General features: G+C 54.5%; 1 protein-coding gene across 16 annotated transcripts in view; it reads right to left on the bottom strand.

Moving 5' to 3' along the window:
• The window catches only part of PLEC (plectin), a 116,566-nt gene that overhangs the window by 47,924 nt on the left and 53,557 nt on the right, over nt 1-15,085 (bottom strand). For 2 of the 16 annotated variants that reach the window (XM_035124597.3, XM_035124598.3), the window contains exon 1: nt 9,704-9,843. The exons of 13 other annotated variants lie outside the window; for them this stretch is intronic. In XM_035124597.3, the coding sequence (XP_034980488.2) occupies nt 9,704-9,719 (16 nt within the window). In that variant the 5' untranslated portion in view covers nt 9,720-9,843. Of the gene's footprint in view, nt 1-8,876; nt 9,070-9,703; nt 9,844-15,085 lie in introns of those variants that run through there. One more of the 16 variants, XM_035124588.3, reaches the window with a different exon arrangement.

The raw sequence follows: 15,085 nt of genomic DNA, 5'->3' as shown, positions 1-15,085 counted from the left end.
TTATCCAGCTCTCCAAAGCCGGGCAGGGGGCAGGAGGGGTCTCGCTCTGTCCTGCCCACGAGCGGGAGCCCCCGGGACACGGTGGGGGGCCGTGCCCCGACTACCCCATGGGCCTCCCTGCGCAGGGCAAGGCCTGCCAGCCTGGCTATCTGGCCTCTCTCCCCCTGCGTGACCCCCGGCTCCCACGTGCGCGGCTGCGCGGGACAGATAAGGCCGCGCGCGGCTGCGAAAGGGCGCGATAAGCGCAGGGGGGTTGCTTTTTACCCTGCAGGCATCCCGGGAGGGCAGCTGCGGCCCCCAGGGGGCTCCCTGGCCCCTGAGTCACGCTGGGAAATTTTCAGGGCCAGCCTAGTTCCCAGGGTCTGGGCGGGGTAGGGGGCAGCAGCAGGATTCCGCTGCCCCCCCTTCCTTCCCCACGGAGCAGAGGGACAATTGAGTCACTTGGCATAATCAGAACCAGATTCCTGCACCAGAACAGCAATCCCCCCCTTTTCTGGCACAGCAGGGCGGGAAGCTGGAAAAAATGAATAAGGACATTGGAGACGCAGAAGGCGTCTGGGACAGGAAGAGCACGCAGGCGGGCGGCCTTTACCGCTCACCAAAGCAGCGCCACACACACACCGCCCCGCCAACGTCCGCTCTTTGCACATGCTCAGAGGTGCCCTTTCATGCTGCACACGCACGAACACGCGGCACTGACTGTCCCAGCCTTGAGGTCTGACTTCCTTCGGCCGCTCCCCAACAAAAAGCATCCCTCTCAAAGAGAGAAAAAGACCTGGGGGGCATGGAAGTTGTGGGGGAGGAGATGGGTGGGTGCTGCTCCTGAAACTGCGGAGGAAAAGAGGAACCCCCTCCTAGCACAAAGGGTGTGAGCAGAGCCCACACAGCAGCACAAGCACAGGGGGCACGGCTGCCCACTCTGCTCCCACCCCACAGGGCTTGGAAGAGCAGGCTCTCCGGTGAGAAACCCACAAGCAGAGGGTCTCACCATTATCCCCTAGGTGGCCGCTAGGGGGCTCCACAACCCCTCCAGACAGGTCCAGCGAGGGCGCCCCACAATCCCACCTGCCTTTTGCTCATATCATCTGCCTGCCAGTGTCTAGGTCAGTGTTTTTCAACCTTTTTGGGGCAAAGGCACACTTCTTTCATGAAACAAATCACGAGGCACATCACCATTAGAAAATGTTAAAAAAATTAACTCTGTGCCTATATTGACTATATATAAAGTAATTCTCCCACGGCACACCAGGCAACATCTCGCGGCACACTAGTGTGCCGCGGAACAGTGGTTGAAAAACACTGGTCTAGGTGGTTGTTTGTCCCTTGTTTTTATTCTCGTTTTTAATATTTGTTTTCTGTAAGTCACTTTGAGGTTCACCTTGGCAGGGGGAACTCCACTAATAAATATTATTAATAATGCCACGTCACCAGCCTAGAGAAAAGTGGGTCTCCCCCCACCCCCACCCCGTGGGGTCAGAGAGCACAAGGGAGCAAAGCACCAGCCTCAGGACCAACAAATATCAGAATATGGGCCCCACTCAGCACCAGCCCCTGGGAGAAGGGGATGCTGGACCAGAAGGGCCTTTGGCAGCTCTTACCAGGGGGAACCAGCCAGCAGGAACCCCCTCCGTGGGTCCCAGCAACTGGGGTGCTAGCAGAGGACAGAGCAGAGCCATCAGGGAAAAGAGCCATCATAACCCTCTCTGGCTATTTGTCCCATCCTCTTTTATGGCCATCCCAGTGGGGGGCCATCCCTGCCTCCCGGGGAGGGGGGGGGAGCAAATTCCACACTTTAATTCTTCACTGATTCTCAGCTTCACTGAATGCCCACAAGTCTCCAGGTATTTCCAGCGGGAGAGTGGAATCCCGGAGACTGTGAGGTGCTCCCACTGCCTGGCCAGATGACAGTCCCCCGCCCCGCCCCCCACCCTGCCTCTTCCCCACCTGCACTTCCCCACAGCAGTCTGGTGTGTGGTCTGGTGAGGGAGAAACAGCCCCATTAGCAGCAGCAGCCACCGTAACCAGGCCTCTTATTTGGTTTCCAGGATAAACAGCCGCCCTCGGCGCTCACCAGCTTGCAGACAGAAGCTGCGCCATCTAAAAATAGACCCAAGCCAGAACTGGGTGGGGCAGCCCCTCCCAGCTTGCCTTGCCCCACAGGGCCCCCACCGGCACAGGGGCAAGACACCCCCTGGAACGCCAGCAGCCCTGTCTGGAGTCCAGAGGTGACCTCCACGGCAGCCAAGAATCTGGACACACCCTGGAAGCTGATGCGTCCTGGCAGGTGCGACCTTGACAAGGTGGGGGGGAGGGCAGCGGCAACCCCCCCCCCGCTAGAGCAAGCCTGGCAAGGGGCCAAGGACAGCCACATAGGGAGGCAGGCAGGTGGCAAACAGCAAAAAGCGGAAGGTTTCTGCCCAGAAACAGGCTGCAACCCAACAGGGATTAGCAGAATCAGCAGGGAGCAGCCAGAGAGGAGAATCTCTGTCAGGTGGCTCAGCTGCACCCCCACCTGACAGCAGGAGGAGCTGGAAGTCCCTCTACCTCTGCCTGCCTATTCCACCCCCCAAAAAAACCTCAATCAACACTGGTCAAGGTCCATGTCCATTCAGTACAGACCGCCAGCAAGCTGAGCTTTGTGGCAGCAGTGGTCAGGAACCCAGAGGCATGCCTTCCCACACACACACACTCACCCCTCCCCAGGCCTGCCGGCTTCATTGCCCAAGCTGTCCTTCGCCCTCCACCTGCCAAAAAAACCCCATTCCCTCCCCTGCTTTGTCAGCTCCTGATCCACCAAAATGATCAGGGGACTGAAGCAGAAACACAGAGAGGGGCCCCAAACACTCTAGGTGCCTCTCTCCCTCTACACACACTGAGACACCCCCCCCTCCCCAAAGTGCTGTAAGTAGATGCTGCCACGTATTTAAGTCCATGGAACACCACCACAAAACACACACTTTAGTATGTAGTATTTAACATTCACAACCATGGGTGTCGATTCACTGGAGGGGCAAAGCTTGCAGTGGGTGTTGGGGCCCAGGTGATACCCCCCCCCCTTTCAGGGCTGTTGCTTGCAACAACTTACACTCCTCGGGCAAGGATAGGCTCCAGCTCACCCACGAGGCAGAGAGGACTCTGTGAGCCATTGCCCTGGAGGTCAAAGGCAAAAGGTTAGACAAGCGCAGAGAGACAGCAGGAGGCGTTGGGGTCCCCCCACTTTGTGGGAGCCTGACAGCACCCCTCTCCCCACTGGCACAGCAGCTGCCATGGGTAGGAAGGCTACAATTCGGGCTTCATATTCTAGAGAAAAGGCAAGTGTGAGGTAGAACTCTATAAAATTATGCACAGTGTGGAGAGAGAGTGGATGGTGACGGGCTTTTCTCCCTCTCTCACAGCACCAAAACATGTGGACTTCCAGGGAAGCTGAATGTTGGAGGGTTCAGGGCAGCGCCAAAGGAAGGACAAGGGAAGAAGACCGCGATGGACACCAACTGAAATGGCTGTAAACGAGGACTGGGCAAGTTCATGCAGGAAAAGGCTAGGCATGGCTCCTGGCCACAGAGACTACGCTCTCCCTCCACCCTTGGAGAGCTGCTGCTGCCAGGAATCAGGAGAGAGGGCGGCTGCTGCTGCTGCCCCCAAATCCTGCAGGTGGGTTTATTATTACTAGTTGTACCAGCAGTAAAGGTAAAGGACCTCTGGACAGTTAAGTCCAGTCAAAGGCGACTGGGGTTGTGGAGCTCATCTCGCTTTCAGGCTGAGGGAGCCAGCATTTTCCCACAGACAGCTTTCCGGGTCATGTGGCTTCCGGCACAACGGGACACCATGTCCCAGGAGCTGGGACAGAGCAACAGGAGCTCACTGCGTCACGGGGATTCGAACCACAAGTCCAAGAGGCTCAATAGTTTAGACCACAGCACCACTTGCTCTCCTAGTAATACGTAGTAGCAGTAGTACCCCATCCATCTGACTAGGTTGCCCCAGCCACACTGGGCGGTTTCCAACACACATAAAAACATCATAAAACATTAAAAGGCTTCCCTATACAACAGGACTTCCTTCAGGTGGCTTCTAAAAGTTATATAGTTACTCATCTCCTTGACATCTGAAGGGAGGGTGTTCCACTGGGAGGGTGCCACTACTGAGAAGGCCCTCTGCCTGGTTCCCTGTAGCTTCACTTCTCACAGTGAGGGAACAGCCAGAAGACCCTTGGAGCTGGACAATGGGGGTGGAGATGTTCCTTCAGGTCTACAGGATCATTGGGGCATTTGATTGGCCACTGTGAGAACAGGATGCTGGGTGGGCTTTTTGCCTGATCCAGGAGCTCAGCTCTTCTGCCAGGACAGGGACTGTTTCCTTGAGCACTGAACCACTACAAGTGATGCAGCAAAATAGTACATATATAAAGAGAAGCCTAGCCCTGCCATTCTGCCCCCATCCAAATCACAGAGTGTTGTGCCTCCCCACCAGGGTGGATAAAAATCAATGAAAATAAATAGATTAAAAAATCATATATACATTATTTCAATTGGATTTTTTTATTTAAATTGGATTTTTAACATAAAATACTTTTGGGGGGAATCTTTCTAAAGATAGTTTTCTATTTAAGTTCTATCTATGTTAGTCTAAAGGCATCAGGAAATAAGGATTTGTTATAAGTTTTGCATGTGTGCTAAAACTCAGTCTAAAGTTTTGTTTTTTAAAAAAATGTTTAACCACATCTGTTAACAAACATGGATACATATGTTATAATGTTATTCTTTTAGTTAAATAAAAGGTTTAAATTGTTATTAAGGAACCTCACAATAATTTCATAATTACTAGTCAATGTATTTCTAATAGTATAACCAAATCAGAATCTTTTGATATAACTGTAAAAACTACTTTGAAAATTTATTACTCCAAAAATGAAACCTTCACCAGGTCCCCCCCCCCCGCCAGCCTCCCTCCCACGTGGGTCCCCAACCGCCACCTGCAGTTTCAAAGCAAGGAAGCTCCAATTTCACTGGGCACTACCAGGCTGCGGTTTCCTGATCACTTGATGTGTGTTTTTCGGGGAGGAGGCTGCCATGGCAATGGGGGGGGGAGGCCCCACCCACACTGGTGCCCGGAATGAGTGGCAGCAGAGATTCCGAGAAAACCACCAGCTCAACTTCTGAAAGAAGGGGGGGGGCAGAGGAGAAATAGGAGTTGTGGGCAGCCACATCGGAACCTCCTCATTTGTGTCACGAAAGTCGGAGGACGTCACCAGCAGCAGGACCCATGGGTGGGGCCCCAAGGCCTGCGCTAGACATGAGACCTGCAGAAGTTAAGACAAGGAAGGGGGGGTCTCCCACGTGCAATATCTGCTTGTGTATTAATGTATAGCAGCCCTTTGCAAAACAACAGCGCATTGTACAGAAACCACAAAAAAAGCAGGAATAGAACAACCATGAAAATGGCACAATTTTCCTGAGCTGGAAACCCTGTGGCACCCTCAGCCCAAGCTTAAGGGTGGGCTTTGGTTCTGCAGCACCAAGGAAAGATGCACTCTGCACATGCTCAGCCACTGAGAGCCAAGCCAGAGAAAGTCCCAGACTGAGCCCTAGACTCCTGCTCCTGCATTTGGCTGGGCACAGCGCTGCACACCAGACGGAACCACAGGACTGGGCCTATGGGAGGGGGAGGGCAGCTGTGACATCTGAGCTGAATGCAGCATGACTGGGCAGCATGGAGGGCTGGGCTGGGCCCAAGAGAAGCAGGGAAGGCAGGCAGTGGCGGGCCTCTCTCCAGGCCCCCCCCACTCTGGGAAACAGCTGGGGGGCATCACCAGCAGCAGCTGGCAGGGGGAGCAGAGCCCAACAAGGATGCCAGCTCCAAAGGCTGGCTGGCACATGATCCCCGTGAGAAGGACGGGGGGGGGGAGAGAGAGCACCCAGTGGTGACACTGCTATGCACACAAAGAGCACCCAGCAACTCCAGACTTTAGCTGGGGGGGGGGAGAGAAAGCACAGCAAGTATAGACACCTTTGCCCCAGAGACCCTGCAAGACAACAGAGGAGCTCTCAAGGCCAGGAGCACAGCCGCTTCCCCCCCCCCTGCCCCAAAGCTCAGCCAAAGAAGCAGCCTGGCTCCTCCTCCCCCCCTTTTGAAAACATGCTCAGAGTCTGCCACCTGCGCTTCTGGAACAGCCCCACCCAAGCTGAGGCACAGGTGCTGCTAAGACAGTGATTGTGAACCTATGACATGCGTGTCAGACATGACACACAGAGCCCTCACTGCTGGCATGCACCCCATCGGCCCATTCGTGCTGTTGTTTTTCTCCTCACACTACAGCTTGTCTCCGCTGTTAAAACCCGGATCCTTTTTTGTTGTTGTTGTTGCTGGTAGCCAAAGATTGGTTTTTTAACCCTTTCTGTGCTGTTTTTCTGGTGCTTAAAAGACGAACGCTGTTACACCCAATCATAGTCTGCCAATGATTGGGTGTAAGAGCGTTCATTTTTTAACCCGTTCTGTGCTGGGTTTTTTGGGGGGCGCTTTGGCAGACTATGTCGGTGCTGCATGTTAGTTCCAGCGAAGGCATTATTCGTCATTCGTCATTTATTTCTGTTCTCTCCCCCCCCAAAAAAAGTGCAGCAGCTTTGGGGCACCCCCCCAAAAAAGCAAAGTAACGTTTGCACCCCCCAAAAAAAACTCCAAAACTTTGGTCAGCAGCCCCCCGAAAAAGCTCAACAACTCTGGGCATTTTGTGACAAATATGGGTTTTTTGGTTTAGTTAGGTTAAATAATTCGTTTTTGGTTTATTAAATACAGTTATATATTACAATTATACATTTTTGTTATTTAAACTATAAATATTGTGAAATTGTGGTGTTTTTTCTCAAAGTGACACACCACCCGAGTTATGCTCGGTTTTTAGGTGAATTTTGACACACCAAGCTCAAAAGGTTGCCCATCACTGTGCTAAGAGGTGACCAAGCCCGGCTGGCGTCAAAGGGAGGGGGCTGCTGGTGTCCCAAGGAACGTCTGGAAAAGGCGCTGCTGCTGCTGCTGCTGCTCCCATCCCACGGGGGTTTGCTAAAGGCCAAAAAAAGACATTACGCATGTGGAGCCCTGAGCAGCTGGCAGGAGACTCCCCCTTGTCCTCCCCCCACCACTTCCCCAGTGAAAATCACCCCTCCCCAAAGTGCTTTCACTACCAGAAACAAACAGTGGCATTTCAATGCACTCCCCTGCTCCCCCAACAAAGAACTCTGGTGCCCAGTGCCCCACACATTTGTGTGGGATCGACACAGAACTGCCAAACGCCACATTCCATCATCTGAAAGGTCACAGGCCCATGGGAGGTGTGAGGGCGGCATCCTAGGGGGGGCCCAGAAGTGAGATCGGGACAGAAGACCAGGCAGCATCCCAAACAGAAAACTGAAACAGGGATGTTTGGCCCAAACAGATTCTGCCCCCCCCCCCCGCCCAAGGGGGGGAAGTGTCCTCTCTGGAGATGGTCAGATGGCATCAGAAGTGGTACTGGAAAATATTCCAGGGGATGCAAGCACCGTCATCAACCCGGAACATCACTTTCACTATCCAGAAATTAACCTCCTCCTTTCCTGTGTGCTCCCAAGAGAAATTCAATCCTACTGATCTTTAGGCAAAGCTTTGCTGCTCCCGTTTAAAAGCCAGAGAAGCAGCAGCAGCAACAGCTGCCACCTCCTCCTTCCTGGGGGGGGGGGACCCCTGCTCATTCTCTTCCCCCCCATACCTACAACTAAACCTGCCCTTTGTCCCACTCCTCTTGCCCCCACTGAAACTTGCAGTGAAGCCGCCCCCCCAGTCATTCCTTGTGGGTTCTGGCAGACCCCCAAGGGCAATGGAGACAACCTTGCAGGGTCAGCACCCAGAGAGCAGCAACTCCCTAACAGAGACCCTCTCCAGCCCCACAAGCAGCTGGCCAAGTGCTGTGCCTCTGCATTTCCCCCCCCCCCATCTCATGGGGGGGGGGTATTGCCTTGGCAGAGGTAATGCCAGAGTCCAGGGTGAAGGAGGAGGGGCTGCGGGACACGGCTTGACGTCACTGGTCTCAGAAGGGAACTAATTCCGCAGACCTTATTCTGCTAGTATCTAGAAGATGCTTCGGCTTGTGCATCTTCAGGCTGTGTGCAAGAATCACTGAGAAAAGCCACTCCGATTTGGGTGGCATCCAGTGGGGCAGTTTGAGAGGCCAGTTGGTGGAGCCCCCAAAGGAGGGGAGTGTAGCGTCTCACCCCAGGTACTTTGAGTCTCCCATCCCCCTGGAGGGCCAGTGGCAAGCTGAGTAATGGGCTTCCCAGCCAGGCTGGCTGCGCTGCACCAGGTCAATAGCAGGAGGCGCCCCTGCTCCCCCCCTCTCCTCACAACAGCCTTGTAAGGTAGGTCGCCTTGAGCGAGGCCCCAGGCCAAGCTCAGCCAGCGGCTTTTAAGGCAGCGAAAGGGGCCAAAGAGCTTTCAACCTGAAGGCGCCACCCAAAAGCCGCTAGGGGGGGGTCCATGGAATCGTAGACTACGGGGGTCACCTAGTCCAACCCCCTGCAGTGCAGGAATCTTTTGCCCAACGTGGGGCTCCGACCCGCAACTCTGGGATCCAGAATCCCACGCTCTACGGACCGAATTATCCCTCCGTTGCACAAGACGCCGCCGACTGACAACCGACGGAGCGGCTCTCCTGTCAAAGGCCGGCTTCTCCGCACGCGGGCACGCCTTCCAGCCACGCAGGGGTTAATGGGCGCGCGCCCACGTGTCAGTGTTTGGTTGCCGGGGGGAGGGGGGAGCTCGGTCGCCTCGCCCCGCCCCGCCCCTCGGCGCCCTCCCGCCTGCCTGTCCTCGGGGCCCCAGCGCCGCCCGCGCGCCCTCTCGCCACTCACCGTCCTCGCCGGGGCTCCCTGCGCGGCGCCGGTACCAGACGAGGGCCAGCGTGAGCGCGTGGCCGGCCACCACCAGCGACGGAAAGAGGTTGCCACCGCCGGGATCCATGGCGGAGGCCTCGGGCGACGCCGAGCAGGGCACGGAGGTGCTCCGACGGCAGCAGCAGCCGCTACGCCGAGTCCCTGGCGCTGAGCGAGCGGCCGCCCCGCCCGAGCCGCCAGTGCAGGATCCTCCTCCGGGACAGCCCGCAGGCCCGCCCCCCTCGGCCTGCCGCCCGCACTGCGGAGCCGCCGGAGCCCGGCCTAGCCCAGCGCAGCCTCGACGGCGCGAGCCGGCCCTGCCGCTGTCCCTACGCAGGCAACTCTCAAGGTTACCCGCTCGCCTTGACCACTCCCTTCGCCCTGGCCAGGGCAGAGCCCAGCGCCTTGGCACGCCCTCCCCCTCCGCTTAGCTCTGCCCCTTCGATCCAACCATTAGGCAGTGCAGCCACAAGACTGAGGAAGGCAAGGAAGCAAGGAAGCAAGGAAGCAAGGAAGCAAGCAAGGAAGGAAGGAAGGAAGGAAGGAAGGAAGGAAGGAAGGAAGGAAGGAAGGAAGGAAGGAAGGAGAATCGCGGGTTTCGCTCGCGCCAGGCTTGATGCCCAACCCTGTCAAGTGCGCTTCTCATTCCCCGGAGCCAAGCGGGAGGGCGAGCGGCGATGCCCCGGGTGGGCAGAGCAAACATCCCCTCCCCCCCCCGTCAATCACGGCCGGCAGCGGCCAAGCTTTTTATAACTGCCAGAAACTCGCCCGGCCGGCGCCACAGCCTCCCCGCTCGCCCGGCTTACCCGGCACAATCTTCATGGGAGAGCCGCTGTCCCGGAGGGCAACCCCCGGCCGCGCAGGAGGAGCAGCTACAGGACGCGGCAGCGACAGCCCCCGAGTGAGGGTCCGGAGCTGCGGGATTCACGACACCGCCAGCCCCCGCGGGTCCCCCGTGGCCGTTGGGGAGGGGGCAGTGGCGCAGGCGGGCCTATAAATAGCCCGGCGACGGCGAGGACGGGCCTTGTCATGGCTCTCGAGTTAGAACATTACACCGGAGCGAGGAGGAGGAGCCAGGCTGCGCTCGGCCAGGGACCCCCCCAGCGCAGCTGCCCCCTCCCCGACACGGCAGGCACCTGTGCGTGTGCCCCCTCGAACAAAGACGCCGCTGGGTACGCCTGCCTGAGCCGGGCCTCCGCGCAGTTTCTCCTCCTGCCTGACTCTAGGGGCGAGGGGTGCTCTCCGCAAGCATCTTCGTACAGTGGGGTTGGTAGGGGGCTTTCACCCCCAACCCAGGGCCTGCGCCGCTCATGGGGAGAGATCCTCTCCCTGGAACCATCGGCGAAGCTGCTTAGGAGGAATTGGTGGATAAGGAGCAGAGGGGCGAGGGTTAGAATGTCAGGTTTGGGGGTGACGGTCTGGGTATGCTCACTACCCACCTCAAAAGCCCATTGTGTCACGAGTGGCGCCCCCACCCAACGCCCTCCAGCAGGGCTTGGTCTTTGCCGCAGGAAAGGACGCTCTGTCCAGCCTCTCCCAGGGGAGAATTCCAGGTCAGGGCATCTTCCAACAGCCTTGAAAGGCAAGGAGTGGCCGCTTGGAAAGGGAAAAGGTTGCACCATCGCCATCGTAAAAATGCTATAAATGTATCTGTGGGGCTGGCATGTAACCTTTGCTGCCCTTCAGCAGCACCCCATAGCCAGCGGGGGCGGGGGTAATCCTGACGCCAAGCACCTGAGTCCACCCTGGAGGTTGTAGGAGAGAGATGAGCTGCCTACGAAGGTTCTGCTGTATGTGAAAGAATCGAAGTCGATTAGTTGATAACAATTCATAGAATCATAGAGATGGAAGAGAGCACAAGAGCCATCCAGTCCAACCCCCTGCCAAGCAGGAAACACCATCAAAGCATTCTTGACATATGCCTGTCAAGCCTCTGCTTAAAGACCTCCAAAGAAGGAGACTCTACCACACTCCTTGGCAGCAAATTCCACTGCCAAACAGCTCTTACTGTCAGGAGGTTCTTCCTAATGTTTAGGTGGAAGCTTCTTTCTTGTAGTTAGAATCCATTGCTCCGTGTCCACAGAAAACAACCTTTCTCCCTCCTCTATAAGACATCCTTTGATATATTTGAACATGGCTATCATATCACCCCTTAACCTTCTCTTCTCCAGGCTAAACATGCCCAGCTCCCTAAGCCGTTCCTCATAAGGCATCGTTTCCAGGCCTTTGACCATTTTGGTTGCCCTCTTCTGGACACGTTCCAGCTTGTCTGTATCCTTCTTGAACTGTGGTGCCCAGAACTGGACACAGTACTCCAGGTGAGGTCTGACCAGAGCAGAATACAGTGGTACTATTACTTCCCTTGATCTAGATGCTATACTCCTATTGATGCAGCCCATAATTGCATTGGCTTTTTTAGGCAGCCGCATTACCATCCAAGGGTAGTTCGTCATTCATTGGAATCAAAGGGCAGATGGAAGCTGTTCATTCCAACCCTCTGCCAGCCCCAGGACACCCCCCCCAAAGGCTGTAAGGAAGAGCCCACCAGCTCCCTAGGTAGTTGGGACAAAAGAAGAGCCTGCAGGATCAGGCCAGTGGCCCCTCTTGTCCAGCATCCTGTTCTCACAGTGGTCAACAAGATGCCAAACTGTGAAGCTTGTCAGGTGGACCTGAGCACAGCAGCAGCCCCTTGCTCACCTGAGATTCCCAGCACAAGTTACCTTCTCCTCCACCCCTGAAAGCTCAAGAAGTTCCAGGGAAACCTTTCCTCTCCCTCTTGTGACTTGAGCCCCTTAGATCTAGTCTCTCCTTGCCCTCTGGGGCTAAGAAAATGAGCCTGGGCCCTCCTCTCTGAACCAGCCCTTCAAGTATCTACTGAGCTCCCCCTGAGCTAGATACGCATTAACTCCTTCAACATTTCCTTTCAAGTTAAATTACATTTTCTCTCCTCTTTCCTTTGAGGAGTGTGATGTGTGCCTGTCAAATGTAAATAATCCTCTCCACACCTTTCATTTCTGACATGAATCTAAAGTGCTGGCCTGGAGTCCTAGCCACTTCTCCTGTAATTTTGATTTGGGGGGGGGGAGTACATCTGCACCTGCTTTGCCGGCAGTGGGCCTTACTTCCAAGTAAACATAAATGAACAGGATTAGGTTGCAATCCACAAACAAGTTGTGTGATTGGCTAGACATTTTGGCAAGAAGTCCTGGCCTGATGATTTCCTACTCAGAGTAGAACCTCATTCAAAAGTACCAGCACTCTCTATAAGTACCAGAGACTAGAGTTCTTAGAGAGTGTCAACAAACATTGACATACATACTTGGGACTTTCAAAAAGCTCTCAGCTGAGTAAGAATAAGAGGAGATATCCTCTTGTGGACCAGGAATTGTCAAGTAAAAGGAAGCAATAGCAATAGACAGAGCAGCAATAAATACAGTTCTCTGAATGGAGAGATCTAGGGAGCGCAGTTCCTCAAGGATCAGTATTGGGTCCTGTGCTTTCAACTTGTTCATAAACATTCTAGAGTTAAAACAAAATTAAAAAAAATCCTTCCAGTAGCAGCTTAGAGACCAACTAAGTTTGTCTTTGGTATGAGCTTTCGTGTGCATGCACACTTCTTCAGTTGCATGCACACGAAAGCTCATACCAATGACAAACTTAGTTGGTTTCTAAGGTACTACTGGAAGGAATTTTTTTTATTTTGTTTCGACTACGGCAGACCAACACGGCTACCTGATTCTAGAGTTAGGTGGTCAAGTTTGCTAACAATAATAATCTAAGGCCACTAAAACAAATAGATTTGGTCATTAAAACAAAGGTCCACCAAACTGTGTAAATGGCTGGTAAAATGGCCAATGCAATTCAATAGGAGTAAGTGCAAAGTATTGGCGCAAAAATCTTCATTTCACTTAATATGCTCATGGGATCCGAACTGGCCATTAGTGTGACCTTGGGGTCAGTGGACCGCTCAATGAAGACTTTGACCCGGGAGCAGTAGTTGTGAAAAAGGTGGATTCCATGCTCGGGATCAATAGGGAAAGAACTGAAAATAAAGCTGCCACTATCACCATGCTATGAAAGAAATCTATGGTGCAAGTGGATTGGGAATACTGCCTACAGTTCTGGTTGCATTACCTCAAAAAGGACGCTGCATAAGTGGATAAGGAAAAGTTCTTCTCCATCTCTCATAACCCTAAGGAAGCTGATGTTGAGAGCCACAGACGACTAACATGAAGTGCTTCTTCCCACCTCAAGAGCACAAGCTCCAGGGTGCACTCAGCCGGACTGGCGCTCTCCAGAGGTCCCATTCAGGCTCTCTTGCCTTGCATGTATCCTGCCCACCTAGCAGTTCGAAAGCACATCAAAGTGCAAGTAGATAAATAGGGACCGCTCCGGCAGGAAGGTAAACGGCGTTTCCGTGCGCTGCTCTGGTTCGCCAGAAGCAGCTTTGTCATGCTGGCCACATGACCCGGAAGCTGTCTGCGGACAAACGCCGGCTCCCTCGGCCTATAGAGCGAGATGAGCGCCGCAACCCCAGAGTCGGACACGACTGGACCTGATGGTCAGGGGCCCCTTTACCTTTACCTTTAAGGTTGAAACCAGGCCCAGGGGAGAGAGACACCATCTAGCATTTTAAAGTAACCCACCTTAGCCTGAAGGGAAGAGGAGAAAGTGAGAACTCCCCCACACCAGGAGGAGACCCAGGTATGTAACTAATAATAATAATAATAATAATAATAATAATAATAATTTATTATTTATACCCCGCCCATCTGGCTGGGTTTCCCCAGCCACTCTGGGCAGCTTCCAACAGAAAAATAAAACACAGTGATCTATTAAACATCAAAAGTCTCCCAAAAGCCTTCAGATGTCTTCTAAAAGTCTGGTAGTTGTTTTTCTCTTTGACATCTGATGGGAGGGCGCCGCCACTCCTAGTGGCTGAAATTCTTAGCATTTTAAATTACTGCTGTTAGTAGTACTACTGCTGCTGCTACTGCCTTGAGACCCCACCTTTTCTTCAAGGCACTCAGGGTGTCTTGTGTGCTTCTCTCTCCCCACAATGCAGAAGGTCCTGGGTTCAGACCCCAGCAGCATCTCCAGGCAGGCCTGGGACAGATTCTCATCTGAAAATCCGGGGAAACGGCTGCCAGTCAGTGTTGACAATACTGAATGATTAGGTGCAAGGCAGCTGCCTATGTTCCTACGGCATGGATCTGAACCCAGGTCTCCCAGACCCTAGGCAAACTCTCTGACCCCACCCCACCCCAGCTCTTAGCCAGCTTCACATGAAAAGTGAAAACAACACAGTCAAGCAATTAAGACCAGGAGCAGGCCAGGCACTTGGGGATCAAAGGAGAAGGTGGCGTACCTGTTGCCCTGGAGAGCAGCTGGTGATGGGACTTGGCAGGGGTGGGCTAGACTGTTAGGGAGCAGCAAGGACACTTTGTAGCTGCATAAAGGACTTTAGTAGCAACCATCTCATTACAGCAAGTTCCACAGAACAAAGTAGAAAAATCTTCACCAGCCTCTTCCTGGTTATGTTAGTTAGGGGGAGGCTGGCTGGTTGTTTTTATTTTGCTCAGCAGGGGCCCATACATGTCACTCTTCTCTGAAACCTTCCTCAGCTCCCAGCTCCCCCCTCCCTTGCTACTGCCAGGCTCTCCAGGGGCAGCCGATGGGGTCCTCCTACCCGCCCCCGTGGGGATTGCCCGTGACTGCAGGGGGCGCCCTATGCTCTGGCCACATCTGCCAACGGGGCAGCCCCTGGAGCCCTTCCCCAGCAGATGAATGGCAGGCAGGGAGCATTTACATCTGTTTCCCCCCCCCCCCTGCAGCGCCTGCGGAGGGAAATCGCAGAGGCCTGAAATCTGGGCCGAGTTTGGAAGCAGCAGCTGCAGAAGGAAGCCAGATGGGGCGCAGGGAGGGGCGCGCCACGCCCTAAAGGAGCAGGAAGAGGCTGACTCTCCTCTCGGCAGGGGGAACACTCCACCCCCCTCTCCTGTTCCCGCCCAACTGTGGCTGCAGAGTCCTTCTCCAAAGCATGGCCTTGGCCTGTCCCAAGCCCTTCCTTGGAGCTCCTTCCAGGCATATAATGCGCGCGCCCCCCATAAACCTGCCCCTCCTAAGGGAGACGCAAATAATAATCTCCTTGTGATCCTTCACAGAACTGATGCCAGCTGTTGGCAGCT

This window comes from Zootoca vivipara, chromosome 8 (genome assembly GCF_965207765.1).
Source record: "Zootoca vivipara chromosome 8, rZooViv2.hap1.1, whole genome shotgun sequence".
NCBI lineage: Eukaryota > Metazoa > Chordata > Lepidosauria > Squamata > Lacertidae > Zootoca > Zootoca vivipara.
Note: the sequence above shows the minus strand (reverse complement) of the source record. Positions and strands in the feature narration are given on the sequence as shown.